At 35.0% G+C, this 15,531-nt stretch overlaps 1 protein-coding gene across 1 annotated transcript in view; it reads left to right on the top strand.

Moving 5' to 3' along the window:
* Positions 1 to 15,531, top strand: part of Spt6 (transcription elongation factor Spt6) — a 301,836-nt gene that overhangs the window by 68,497 nt on the left and 217,808 nt on the right. The window contains exons 3-4 of the mRNA XM_090369617.1: positions 1,201 to 1,347; positions 7,392 to 7,465. Coding sequence (XP_090225743.1) covers positions 1,201 to 1,347; positions 7,392 to 7,465 — 221 coding nt within the window. The remainder of the gene's footprint in view (positions 1 to 1,200; positions 1,348 to 7,391; positions 7,466 to 15,531) is intronic.

Raw genomic sequence — 15,531 nt, 5'->3', positions numbered from 1 at the left:
ATTTAGTTAAGAATTTAACTGAATGGTTAAGAACTTAACCAGAATAGTAATAAAATATTTATTACTCTTCTTCCAATGCTTTTCATATACAGTCAGTCCTAGTTATAAAGAAATGTGACCTTTTCAACAATGAAAAATACTCTAATTCAACTCAGAAATACAGTAAAATATGGAAAATAAATCAGAAATAAGTGGCATGAATAAATTTTCTAACATTTTAAAATAATTTATAAATATATATTTATTATGACTACTTACATGATGTGCACAGTATATTGATACACTTTTAAGAATTATGTCGTAAAATATTTGGTTATTTTTTGTTATACACCGGATTTTACTGTACATGATTTGTTATACACCGGATTTTACTGTACACCGGATTCCGTACACATCTAAAATCCACCTTGTTACTGAATGCAGTTCTGCGTCTTGAAATGTTTCTGAAAATCTTTGGTTAGCCCCCTCTTTCCTCCATCATAGAAACTCATTCCATTCCCTTAATAAAAAAGAAAATTTCTTTTTTGTTTTAGAATTCAGTTCAGATCAGATTTATTTTATTATATATTTAGAAAAGTTACTTGTGATTATTTTAATCTTTCTTATTATAAATTGACTTTTAGAAGTAGGGTGAATATTTAACATATGTATATGCAGCACCTTAGAACAAAGTACAGTTAGATTTATTTATTTTTTTGTTGTAAAATTCATCTTACTTAATATAGTATTGTTTTCATTTTCTTGTTGAAGGAGCAGAAATTTTTTTTTTTATATATATATATTTATTGTACAGAACATAGTATATCATTATTACAACTGGTAAATTTTTTTAAAAGAGAAATAAAGAAATAGTGAAGTATAAACTGTCAGATTTGTTAGAATTGGTACGTGTCCCAATTTCACTCAAATCATTTCACAGATTTTGGATCTGTGCATATTCAGTATCATAAAATGCAAGTGCATTTTATGATACTGAATATGCATCAAGAAAACCATAATCAATGCATTACTGTATAAATTTGAGTGCTTGCTGTATATTCTGATATGGTTTAAATATATTTGCAAAATTGATTACTCTAATTTAGAGATATTTATTGAGTCTTTTTTTCTATGGCAATGCATATCTGCACTCTTTTTTTTTTTTTTTTTTTTTTTTTTTGTTAATAAAACTGAAATTCATTTACAAATATAATTCATCAGATGAAGAAACATTACGAGAAGAAATGAAGGACCTTATTAACGATGATGAAGAAGAGGAAGGAGAAGAAGAAGAAGATGGGGACGATGGTGAGAAAGATGATTCTGATGAAGATGATATGTCTGGCAAGAGAAAAAAGAGAAGACATGGTAATGTATATATAATTTTTTTAATTATGCCAATCATTTTATTATTGAACTGTGTCATTTTATAGATCCATGAGGGGGATGGAATGATATCCCCATCCCACTTGCCTTGTTATGCTGTTCCTCTTCATGTAAGATGGTTATGTAGCAGTATTATATGGGGACTGTGATGGAAGGTCCTGTGAAGCTTGCCGACTCCATAGCAGCTAACTCCAAGATAACTTGGAGTTAGTTGCTATGGAGTCAGCAAGCTTCACAGGACCTTGTGGACAGTGCCTATGAAAGGTTCATTTGAGTAGGAACTGCTCTGCAATTGAAAGATAAATGCAGATTGCATGTCATCACAAACAGCAGTCTCATCAATAGCTCTCTCAGAAACTGGTTGTCTTTCTGTGTTGTGACATACATACTAACTACTGTATCCACAAAAATCTTGTGGATACAGTAGTTAGTACGTATACTTAATGAATACTGCAGCTTTTCAATTAGCGGGTTTTCATGAAGAGTAGCCAAGTCTTTTAGTAATAGAGCTTAAGCAACACAGCATAATTCCCTAATACAAGTTGCTCTAAACCTGCCAAAGGGCTGGGACTGGAAGGCTGTGTAGAAGGCTATGTCCTGTGCTATGCAGACCACTAACAAATGAAGTACTTGCCCAGGTGAAGGCCGAAGATAAAAAGAAAGTATGGACAGAACTTCTTTAATGATCACTACCCACACTGGCATCCTGTAATGTAAAATTAATCATAGATGGGACTGGTAGAATGCACAGTTTATGAAAATATGTAATATTAAATTAAATGGATCAAAAATAATAATAATCCATAGTTTTTTTTAGTAAACATCCTCAGAAAAGTTTTATTTTTATCTTTGGTTAAATCTTTCTATGAGTTATTGCCGGTATCAGTGGATTCAAGGAAACACTTCATGTTTCCTTGAATTTCCTGTTGCAGGAAAATCCTTAGTATCCCTGAGTCGTATTTAGAATATCCAGGTCCCTTTCTGTACTGGGTTAATTTTAGGATCGACCTAGTCTCTTTTCATAAGTGATTCCAAATATTATTTCTTACTATTTAATGTGGTGCAATGTTATATGAGTAGATTGTATAAAAGTAATTTCCTCTGATGTATTTCTTTTGCTTTTGGAATTTATTGTCTTTCTGTTTATTATGCCTTTTACATGTGAATTTTTGCAGAATGCATTTGCAATATACTCCAGACTTTTTAAATCTTATGTACAGTTTTTAGTCATTAAAAGATGGAATGGCAAAGAGAAATGAAAACTTCACTAATCTTCACATTAAATCATTATAAAAACATTTATTATGAGGGGAAAATGGTTATGTCACTAAAGCTACTAAAAAATTCTTTTAACCACGAAATAAATAGAGCAATTTACTAGTGGTAATAATAAGTATGGCAAGGTGCCATTTTGTGATTATTCATTCTATGTATAACAAATTGTTGATAAATAAAGTTATTATTATATATTTATGTAAAAATAAGAATAAAGTTGAGTTGTTTTAAATATAAAGCATCGAATTTTCTTTTCAGAAAGCCCTAATTAATACATATACAGGTAGTTCTCGACTTTACGAGTTAATTCGTTCCTAGCGCGCACTCGTAAAGCAGTAATTTATTTCACATAGACATAATGTTAAAAATAGGGGTTACGTTATCAACAACGAAATTAGTTAGCTAATTAGTTTATGTTTAAACAATGATTGATTTATCCAAAGAAATGAAAACATAGCCTGTAAAATCAAGCAAATTATAATAATATAGAAATTATTTATGACTTACAAATGTTAAAGAACGTTTATTCTTCATAATCGACTAAACGCACACTCGTTGATCACCCATTATTGGCTTGGCACTCGGTTTTTTTTTTTATCCAAGGAGTCACCTTCACAAATGCTTCAAGAGCCATTTATTTCCTAGATAATCTTCTCTTTTCTTTATTAATTTCATTAGCATGCATAAGCATTTTTTAATGGAACGCACAAATTGCAACTAACACGATTTGCGTGGAGTAACAAGTTTACGAAGCTTTAAAAAAAAAAAGAAATGAGAAGATTCTGAAAATTTATTTATGCCTTTTATACGATTGAAGATTTCAGTAAAGGGCTAACACATTTCACCATAATAACGTCAAACCCACACAATTCCAGCTATCGGTATTTTCATAAATGCAATAACATTGAATTTACTGTCCATTTATAATTGCTTACAGTAACAGAAACGCCCAATAAACCAGAAAGTGCAAATTGTTTTGTGGTTGGATTGCTATTATAAAGCATAATGGATTAATTATCGATGGTAATAGATTAATATCGTAAAGCGGAATACACTGTATAGTATAGCTACCCGTGTGGTTTGAAATGTGGTATTTATGAATGTTTAACATTCATTTTTTGCAATTAATGTTCATATTTTCGATTTTGTTGATACTTGCGAAAAAAAACTCGTAAAGTGAGAACTGCCTGTATATAGGGATCTGCAAACTTTTTTGATTTTTGAAAGGGTCCAAAGGAACCACTGCTTTAGTCTTTTTTTTTTTCTTTCTTTCCCTTTCTTTATTTTATACTTATAATTGTATTTTATTTATTTTGACATATGTATGGTTAGGTTAACAGGAGCAGAATGGCACCTTGCTTTACCTATTACCAGCTTTAATTTGTGTTTTAAGTGTTCCCTGTATATTTCTTTTAATGGATTTAATTATTATAAAAAGTTTTATTATTAAAAAAAAAACACATGCTAATGCAGATCTGACCATTACTTTCCTTAGTTCTCATTATTTTCAGTGTATTTTAAGGACTAAAAATTAACTTCTAATATATGCGTAATTTAGGGGATTATGTGATGGAAAACAGGATATAAATTGTAAAATAATATAATAATATTATATTTTATATTTTATATAGTAAAATATTATATTTTACTATATATATTTCATATGATGTGATCAATACACGAAGGAACCAGTTTTTTCTTGCTTCCTTCGTGTATCGTTGCCGGGATATCCAACCAACCGGTTGGTTCAGCACCATCGTGATATCCAGCCCGAGGCGGGAAACGAACCCGCGACCTTTGGATTGCTAGGCAGGCACTTTACCTACCCGCCTAGCCCGGTCAGCATATTTTACTATTATATAGTGTCATTGAACTATTTGGATGGAAAGGTGCCAGAAAAATAAAGTTTTATTTATCCATGAATAAAACACGACTACATTGAAATGTTTAAGGTATTTATTGAGTTGTTTGATGTCTGGAGTAGATTATCAAGTACATTCACTACTAAATGGTGGTGATTGTGACATTTCTGCTTTGATGCAATGATTAACTGTTACATCAGGAGCAATTAATTTTTTGAATATAATGCAGGAACATTACTGCACTATTCAAAACAACCTTAAAGAATGCACAACAGAAGTAGATCTTTGTCGAAGCTCCTGGTCTTAGACCAGTTAGTTTAACTTCTGTTCCAGGTAAAATAATGGAGTCGCTGGTTAAAGATGCATTGCAGGATCATCTAGACAAAACTGCAGCAATAATTCAGACACAGCATGGGTTTGTTAAGGGAAAGTCTTGTCTGACAAATTTGATAGGATATTATGATGTGGTTACAAAGGAACTGGATGCAAAAAATAATTTTGATATCATATATTTGGATTTCAGGAAAGCTTTTGACACTGTTGCGCATGGAAGACTATTGTACAAATTGGAGCAGAATGGTATTAAGGGTAAGTTGCTACAATGGATAAAAGGATGGTTAAGTGCGAGAAGATAGAGGGTGGTAATCAATGGGTGGTGCTCTTCTTGGACTAATGTTATTAGTGGAGTCCCACAGGGTTCGGTGTTAGGTCCACTGTTGTTTTGTATATTTATCAATGATATTGATGAAGGTATATCAGGCTTAATGTCGAAGTTTGCAGATGATACAAAGGTTGGCAGGGGTTGTTATTGACAGTAATGGCAGTGTGCTACTGCAACAGGATCTAGATAATTTGGGCAGATGGGCTAAGAAGTGGCAACTGAAGTTTAACCTTGACAAATGCAAAGTACTGCATATGGGTAGAAGTAACCCCAGAGAAACGTACCAACTGTGTGGTACTACACTTAAGGTGGTAGAAAATGAAAAAGACCTGAGAGTAATTGTGCAGTCAGATATGAAGTTCTCTGAGCAATGCAGACAGGCTGCCAGGGCAGGTCATGGGGTTTTGTCAGTGATATATAGGAATTTTGCTAGCAGGGAAAAGGAGGTGATTATCCCTCTGTATAAGGCAATGGTCAGGCCACGCCTTGAATACTGCCTACAGGTCTGGAGGCCTCATTTTAGGAAGGATGTAGATTTACTTGAGCATGTACAGAGAAGGGCAACAAGATTGGTGAGGGGAATGAAGGGATCCTCTTACCAAGAGAGGCTTAAGTTCTGCAAATTGCAGTGGCTGGAGACTAGGCACCTGCGCGGTGATCTGATTGAGGTATATAAGGCCTTGAATGGGTTGAGCACGCTGAATTCTGATGGGATCCTTCCACTTGTTCAGATTACGAACCTAAGGGGGCATAAATTCAAATTAAGAAAAGACAGATGTAGAATAGATGTGCGGAAACTTGCCTTTAGCCAGCTGGTGGTTAATTGCTGGAACAAACTTCCATCTGTCGTTGTGGAAGTTGATAGGTTGAATAAATTTAAGGAGGAACTGGACAGGCATTTGGAGGGAATGATGGGATTTTTTTTTTTTTTTTTTAATCTGATGCTGCATAAGCTCATACATTTGCTTTCTTGCATCACATGCCACTACTACTACTACACCAGTTGGAAACAAGCATACCAAAAGTACAGACTACTTGAGGAAGTGTGATACTGTGGGGAATGTTTGTGTGTTGCATGCCCTGGTCCCAGTGTGCTCCCATGGGAGGGGGAAGTGATGAATGTTGTTGCAGATCAGGTACGCTTGGTAGTGTTACAGTTTACCCCTATGCACAAAGGATACTTTCAAGATAACTATACCGTACTAAAGGTGTGTAGTTTGAGGAACATAAACAAAGCCAGGTACATGCCCTGGAATGGTCAGCTCTCTGTTCATATCACATTTATTAAAGAAGTTTTATTGCACGAATAGTTTCACTTTTCAACACTTGTTGGCTGCACATCACATTGTGACAATATCTGTATTCTGACACATATGGTCCTAACGAAGTGGCCAGCCAGTGAATGTATATAAAAGGTGCAAAAAAAGAAAGTAAAACTGGAAGTAGCTTAATATGGACTAGTGGCTGCTAGCGAAAAAAAAAAAGTTTAAATTTGTGATAAATACAACTCAGCATGGATAAGAACGTAATTAATGGACAAAGCAGCAAGGAAAAGTACTGAAAGCTTTGTGAAAGCAAAAAAAAGTTAATATAGGAAGAAAATAGTCTCTTTATATTCGTTTGTAAAACTAAACGTGCAATAAAACTTCTTGTGAGCCATTTCTTGGCTCACAAGAAATAAGAGGAAAAATACAGAAAAGTAAAAAGGAAATGTAGCAGAAACAGTAAGGTTCTTGAATAGTAATAGTAAGAAATAGGAAGGACTTGAACTGCGATATGAGAGTATGAATCACATATTTAAAATAAGGAATTATAATAAATGAGGAAAAAAAAAAAAAAAAACGGAACATGCATTGTACAAACTTAAATATGAGAAGTGTTGATATGCTGAAATTAAGATATAGTCGAACAAAATGGTATGGAAATTTTGTAAGAAATCTGTTTAAAATTTTTTAAAAATTGAAATGTTAGGAGCTGTATGGAAGTGATATTGCAAATAAGATAAGGGGAAAAGATTTCAGAAAGGGAAATGAACTTAAGATAAAATTTAAGATAGAGATAGATTTGAATCCTTACAAATGGTGGCAGTCCTGATACAATGAGAGAGGATGATATTAGAGTGATACCATCACTCTAATCACATGTATGTTATGCATATATCTTCTTTATGTTATTGCTATGCTTGAATTATATCAAAAGGAAACTTAATGAATTTTTTTTTTTTTTAGATAATTTTGATGATAATTTAGAAGATGAAGATTATGATTTACTTGAAGAAAATCTTGGTAGAAAAGTACATCGGGTAAGAAACATCTGCTTATTTTAGGAATGTGTTGATTATATGTCTGGCTTGCTGATGTATATGATAATTTTTGTATTGAAATATAATTTAAAGTCTACTGCTGCATTAGTTTAGTTTGATTTTTTTTTTTTTTTAATGTAAAATTAGTTCATTAGTGGAAATGTGTCAAATTTAATGTCAGTGATTGATGTATACCTGCAATTTATACATCAGTCACACATAAATAAATAAATAAATGGTCACTCATAAATAAATACAAATATTATGCCTCAATCATTAACGTTAATCATATTCCGCAAATTTCAAGACACAGACATATTTGGCATAATTTCAATGATATTTTAGACTTTTGGGACACCATTACCTTTGATGTACGAAAAATCAGCCAATTTTTATTCAGCGTTAAAAAATCAGTGCTTAAAGCATTTTCTACCTTCACCTATAGATATGTATTTAGTAATTTCCAACTCAAACATATTATCCAGGATATTTGCCTTTTTAGAGTAGACAATATAATCTTGCATAGCAATGAATTTTGTAATACTCAGTTTTTGCATAGCTCTTACAATAAAATACCTTGGTCATCTTAATAAGCACAACAACGTGCTTCCTTTGCATAGGAACTGTAACAGTATCCTGTGTGTTATCAGACACTCACCTTAAACACTGATGGATCCAATATCTCTCTATTACAGAAGATTTAGGAGAAGTCCGGTTGGCCTGCCTCCCTAAAATCCACTCATGCACACCTTCTCAATGGTAAGCCCTGTTATGTCACTTAGGCGGCAACGAACGTGTAGAGTGGTTCTCTTCAAGACGCCTGGTCAGCGTGAAGAGGAAAAGACCAAACCCTCCAGCACATGAGAGCACAACAATACAAATGCCCCTCAATCCCCAGCAGCTTTCACTCTCCCTCTTACGGCAGCGAGAGGATCAGAGTGGAAGCAGGGGGTGGTAAGAATCTCTGGGTACGATCAGGCTGCCATGCACGGAAACTGAACTTGGCCTGTTATAACGTACGATCACTCATCGGTGAAGACAAGATATTAGAGCTGGAAAAGGAATTAGAAAATGTGAATTGGAATATCATCGGTTTGGCTGAAAGAAGAAGAAGAAACGAATCACTTATAAGTTTATCAAGTGGAAATCTGCTGTACACCAATGGAAACAGTGAAAGGAGGGAAGGCGGAGTTGGGTTTCTGGTCCATAAAAGTTTTAAAAACAACATTTTGGAATTCAAAAGTACATCACCAAGGGTGTCAAGACTAATACTCAAGATTTCTAAGAGGTACAAGCTAAAGATTATAATGATTTATGCACCAACATCGTGCCATGATGATGAAGAGGTTGAAGAAATGTACACCGAAATTGAGAGTCTTCTAGATGAGCAGAAAACCCACTACAATATTATTATGGGGGACTTAAATGCTAAGGTTGGAAAAAGGCAAAACAGCGCAGAAAGAGGAACTGTAGGACATTTTGGAATTGGTGAAAGAAATAAAAGAGGTGGAAGACTTGTGGAATTTGCAGAATCTCAAGGACTGTCAGTAATGAACACTTTTTTCAAGAAAAGGATGAACAGAAAGTGAACATGGAAGAGTCCAAATGGATTAACAACTAATGAAATCGACTTCATCCTCACTAACAGAAGATATATTGTGAATGATGTTACCGTCCTGAATAAGGTAAATGTTGGAAGTGATCACAGAATGGTAAGATGTACACTTGATATAGATGTAGGAAAGGAAAGGAAAAAACTGACTCGAGTAAATAATACAAAGGTCTTTGAGATAACAGAGGAGGAGAAAAAGCAGTATGTACTGGAACTTAAGAACAAGTTTGAGCTTCTGCAGACTGCTCAGGACCAAGATATCGACGAGGAATATTACAACTTTCTGAAAGTGATAAAGCCCAAGAAACCTATAGGGAAACAGAAATCCAAAGAAGAAAAAATTAGTCAAGAAACACTTGTCATGATGAACCGAAGACGACAAATGAAGAGCAAGAAAAACACTGTCAGGGAGAAAATTGAGTATACTGAGTTATGCAAAGCCATTAGAAAGAGACTCAGAGAGGACATAAGAAGATTTAACACAAGAAAAGTAGAACAAGCATTAAGGGAAAACAAAGGATTTAAATGAGCAGTAATACAGAAAGACAAATGATACTGAAACTGAAGGGAGCGGTGGTGTACTTATAAACAGCAGAGAAGGCATAATTCAAATAGCAGAAGACTACTATAGAGAATTATACAAGGAGCAAGGGAATGATACCAGCAGTGGGGAAGATGGATTGCAAAGTAGGAACACATACAACATACCCGAAATTCTTCCTGATGAGGTAGAACATGCATTGAAGAAAATGAAGAATCGCAAAGCCCCGGGGGAAGATGAAGTTACTGTAGAGTTGTTAAAATTGGGAGGAAGAGACATAGCACAAAAACTGGCAAGGCTCTTCACAAAGTGCATTAGAAAAGGTGTGACGCCTAAGCAGTGGAATAATGCAATCATAGTTTTGCTGCATAAGAAAGGAGATAAATCAGAAATTGGAAATTATAGACCAATTAGCTTGTTATCCCACATGTACAAGTTGTTCGGAAGGGTTATTACTAACAGATTTGAAAGAATACTTGATGAGAATCAGTCGAAAGAGCAAGCTGGCTTTAGGACAGGATTCTCAACTATGGATCACCTTCACGTAATATCACAGCTAATGGAGAAAGCAAATGAATATAAAACACCATTATGCCTGGCATTTGTGGATTATGAAAAGGCATTTGACTCCATACAGCATAAGGCAATGTTTCGGTCACTGGAAAGACAAGGCATAGATACCCCATATATTATGATTTTGAAGAAAATATATGAAAGTGCTCCCTCCTTTATTAGACTAGAGAAAGACAGTAGCAAATTTAAAATCGAGAAAGGAGTTCGACAAGGAGACACAATATCTCCGAAGCTGTTTACTGCTGCTCTTGAGGAAGCTTTCAGAAGATTAGACTGGTCGCAGAAAGGAATCAATGTGAACGGAGAGTACCTAAACCATTTACGATTTGCAGATCACATCGTGGTTATAAGCCACGATCCCAAAGAATTAGAGGAAAATCTTAATCAGTTATGCACAGTTAGTAAGGATTTTGGACTAAAGATGAATATGGCTAAAACAAAAGTAATGATGAACAAGTATGCCACAGAAAGGGAAATAATGATTGAAGGAGCAGTAATTGAAAAGGTGGAGTCATATACTTATCTGGGACAAGTTATTAGCTGTAATAATGATAAATGGCTGGAAGTCAAGAGAAGAATAAATTTTGGATGGATAGCATTCAGGAAATATAGTCACATACTGAAGAGCAATATCCCAGTTTGTCTGAAACGTAAAATAATGAATCAATGTATACTCCCCACCATGACTTATGGAAGTGAAACTTGAGCACTCACCAAAAGAATGGAAGAGAAGCTGAGAACTACACAGCGAAGAATGGAAGAATTATGTTGGGAATGAGATTGTTAGATAAGAAGAGAAACACATGGATTAGGCAGCAAACTCAAGTAAAGGACATTCTTATCAAAACTAAAGAACTAAAATGGTCTTGAGCAGGACACATAGCTCGAAGACATGATGACAGATGGACTAAGAAAATAACAGAATGGTACCCAAGATGAGCTAGAAGAAAACGATGAAAGGTAGTGCATTTTAATGATTTGAATTGGTAACAAATACAATTTACAAACCAAGCTCATGACATTTTATATGGCCTTAAGGTCATGCTCATAACCTTAAAAATGACATTTTAGAGAGAGAAATTTCAACTTCCGAGATCTTGAACCGAATAACCAAAAAACAATGTGTTATTGGTTTCACATTACGATATTTTCATGATACGATGATGTCTCTGGAACTGATTAATATCATAAAGCGGGGTACACTGTATTGTATATCTATGCACATGGTTTGGAATGTGGTATTTATGAATGTTTAACATTCATTTTTTGCAATTAATGTTTATATTTTCGATTTTGTTGATACTTGATACTTGGAAGAGAAAAAAACCCGGGAACTCGTAAAGCGAGAACTGCCTGTATTTCATGAAGTCTATGAAGAATTATATAATTTTATCAACTGAAATCATATTTTTTTAGCTTTTCATTACATAAATGATATTTATTCTCACCTTAAATGCAAATTTTGAACATATAGCCAAATCCATATGCCCTAATGAACTAATCTTAAACAAAGAAAATACCAATAATCATTATGCCAGTTTTTTTTTATCTCAGCATTATGCTCAATAGTCCACCTCATTCTCATACTATAGAATTATTCGATAAAAGAAATTAATTTAATTTTAACATCATTTATCTCCATTAATATATACAATATATATTAATTTCCATTAATATTATTTGTGCATAGGTTATCAGACTAGCCAACTTAAGTAATAATCAAAAGTTATTTATAAACTCTAAGATTGGTATCTTAGCAATGCAGGTTTCAGTTCTGTGAATGGTACCTGCAAAGTGATCTGATTGATGTGTTTAAGGCTTTTAATGGATTGAGTTAGTTCACTGCTAACTGCATTCCCTGATGATGTGATGTAATCTTACTCAGTCTACATACATGAGGGAGGCATGAATTCAAATTGAGAAAAAGGATCGTTGCAGGATAGATATGCAAAAGTTTGCCTTCAGCCTGTGGGTGGCTGATTGTTGGATCAAACTTTCATCTGGTGTTGTGGAAGTGAGCAGCTTGAATAAATTCCAGGAAGATTTAGATAAATTATTGGAGAGGATGGACAGATGATGTGGGAGATTTAAAAATTAAAAAAAAAAAAAAAAATTTTCCCCCTAATGCTTTTAAAACTTTCTTTCTTGCATTGTATGCCACTACTAATAATAAATAGGGGAAATGTTAAAAATGTACATGAAGCATATGTCTAAAGTTCTGCAGAGATGGCTTTATTTCAAAATATAACATTAGTAGAGGCATTTGATGCAAGAAAGCAAGCTTATGTAGCATCAGCCAAAAAAAAAAAAAAAAAAAAAAACCTTCCACTTCACCCCTCTGTTCGTTCGAAATACCTGTCCAGCTGAGCCTTAAACTTATTCAGGCTATCAACCTCCACAACAAGGGATGGAAGTCTGTTCCACCAACCAACCACCCGCTGGCTAAAGGCAAATTTCCTCATGTCTATCCTACATCCGTCTTTCCTCAATTTGAATTTATGCCCTCTCAGGTGATTATTCTGAGCAAGAGGAAGAATCCCATCAGCATTGAGCATGCTCAAACCATTCAAGGCTTTATACACCTCGTTGGTGCCTAGTCTCCAGACACTGTAATTTGCAAAACTTAAGCCTTTCTTCCTAAGAGCACCCCTTTGTTCCATTCACTAATCTTGTCGCCCTTCTCTGTACTCGTTCCAGTATCTCTACATCCTTCTTGAAATGAGGCCTCCAGGCCTGTATACAGTACTCTAGGTGTGGCCTGACCATTGCCTTATACAAGGGCATAATCACCTCCTTATCCCTGCTAGAAAAATTCCTATATATCATCGGTTGGTTGGTTATTTGGTTTTTAGGAGCATTAGCAACTAAGGCCATATTGCTCCGGGATATGCGGTGGTCATTCCCTGACCTTTCCGCATCCTCCGTATTTAGTGGTGATGGGCTCGAACCCCGGTCTAATCAGGTGTGCTACACACTGCTGCTCCTTCCCACCTGGCTACGGAGGCGCCTCATATATCATCGACAATACACCATGAGCTACTCTTGCAGCCCGTCTGCACTGCTCAGAAAACTTCATATCTGCCTGCACAATTATTTCCAGGTCCTTTTCATTGTCTACCACTGTCCGTGTAGTACCACAGAGTTGATATGTTGCTCTGGGGTTGCTGTTTCCCATATGTAGTACTTTACATTTGTCAATGTTAAACTTCATTTGCCCCCTCTCAGCCAATCTGCTCAGCCTTTCGAGATCCTGTTGTAGTAGCATAGTGTCAGTAGTGTCCTTGACAACCCTGCCAACCTTCGTATCGTCCTCAAACTTGGACATTAAGGATATATAAAAATCTTGGATATATAAAAAATATCTGTTTTTAATATAAAAAAATAATCATTTACAGTTGTGTTCACAAATTGTAAATAAAAATGACATCAAAACATGAGCAATTTTGAATTATTTATTACTGAATTTTAGGTTATAACAAATGGTTAATGAATAGAAATCAGGAAAATAGAGAAGAATTCAAAAGGTGTTATAGAGCAGTTAAATGGAAAGTTGCTGAATCGAAGAATGCACGGGAGAAAAGATGGCAAAAATTGACAGCTCATTAGGAGGAACACAGTCATCCGAAGCCTGGTGAAGCTTGAGAGCACTGAAAACAAATCAAATAAAAACTTTATTGATATGCCAACATGGGAATGTCATTATAATAATGACATGATGACCTCAATATCTTAACATAATTACCACTCTATCAGTGGATAATGGGGTTCAAGCCCGTGACCACCAAATACGGAGGATGCGGAAAGGTTAGGGAATGACCACCGCATATCTTCGGAGCAATATGGCCTTAGTTGCTAATGCTCCTAAAAACCAAATAACAAACAAAACCAGTGGATAAAGGGACGATAGAAATTACAAAACATCAAGTACTAGATGGCACAAAGTTAAAGAAGAACAAAAAAAAAAATCTCCAGGCTCTGGGAACATAACAATTGAACTTATTAAATATGGACCACCAAGTTTAATCGATCTGATTGTAAAGCCAAGAAAAACACTGAAGGAATGAAAAATTAGCTATATATCATCCATTTATAAAAAAGGAAATACATCGTATCCTGGGAACTAGAGGCCTAAGTGTGAATTGCACTATGTCCAGATTGTACTCTAAGGTGCTTCATTTAAAATAATGAGAGGAGGTAAAAGATAAGATTAGCGAAGATCAAAGTGGATTTAGGTCCAGTCGCTCATGTGTGGACAATTTGTTTATTCTGCAGCAACTAGTGGAGATAAGAAGAGCAAGAAATAAAGATACTTTGCCTTCATCGATCTAGAAAAGGCTTATGACTCTTTTCCAAGAAAGGAATTATGGAAAGCCCTACAACAGATGTCAATTGATCCAGAACTTGTTGAACTGATTAGGGAATTATACGAAAACAACGTGGCATTTATTAAAGTTGGAAAGTCTCAATCTAACCTAATCGATCCAACAAAGGGGCTGAGGAAAGGCTGTAGCTTATCACCTTTATTGTTTAATGTTTTCTTGGAATGCTCCTTGCAAGAATTGAAAAAAAGCTGTTGTGGAATGGGAGGAACCAATTAATGACAGATATTTACAGAATCTCAATTTTGCTGATGATCAGGTCATCATAGCACAAGAAGCATATGATTTGGAATACCTGTTAAGAATACTGCATCTTACATATAACCAATTAATATCAATTTCACAAAAACAGAATTTCTAAGCACAGCAGAGCATGTAGACAAATTGGAAGTCACACAATCTATACATCTAAAACCTGTTTACTTCTTCTTTGCAGTATTATAACTAAGGAAGGACTGGGGAAAGAGGAAGTTAGCTCATGAATTCACCAGAGTAGAAAGATTCTTTGTGTCTTCAATGTTATCTGGTGAGAAAATATATCTCCCTTAGAATAAAAAAAAATATTGGACAGTCATTAGTGGAATCAGTACTTTGGTACGGATGTGAGGTGTGGACACTGAAAGAGAGTGACAGAAAGAAGCTTAGGGCCCTAGAGGTGGACTACCTTTGTTGTGCTAGTTTCCAAGCTTGAAAGGGTTACAAATGAGCAAATTAGAAGGTGTGCATGCAAATGAAGATATTTTAGAGCGAATTGAAAATAGAAGGCTGGGATGGTTAGGACATCTTCTGCATGTGAAGAGAGCTGGCCTAAAATTTTATGAGTGGATACCACAGGGGAAGAGATGAGGACGCCCTAGAAAATCATGGAAGGAGGGTGCAATATTAGCTATGAGAGAGAGAGAAATTTGAAAGTTGAAGATGCCCAAGTCTGGCGACTTTGGAAAATGGAAACGTTAAGGCG

Source organism: Mastigoproctus giganteus, chromosome 3 (assembly GCF_048544385.1).
Source record: "Mastigoproctus giganteus isolate SK-2022 chromosome 3, ASM4854438v1, whole genome shotgun sequence".
NCBI lineage: Eukaryota > Metazoa > Arthropoda > Arachnida > Uropygi > Thelyphonidae > Mastigoproctus > Mastigoproctus giganteus.
The sequence above is the reverse complement of the archived record's forward strand: the minus strand, read 5'-3'. Positions and strand labels throughout refer to the sequence as shown.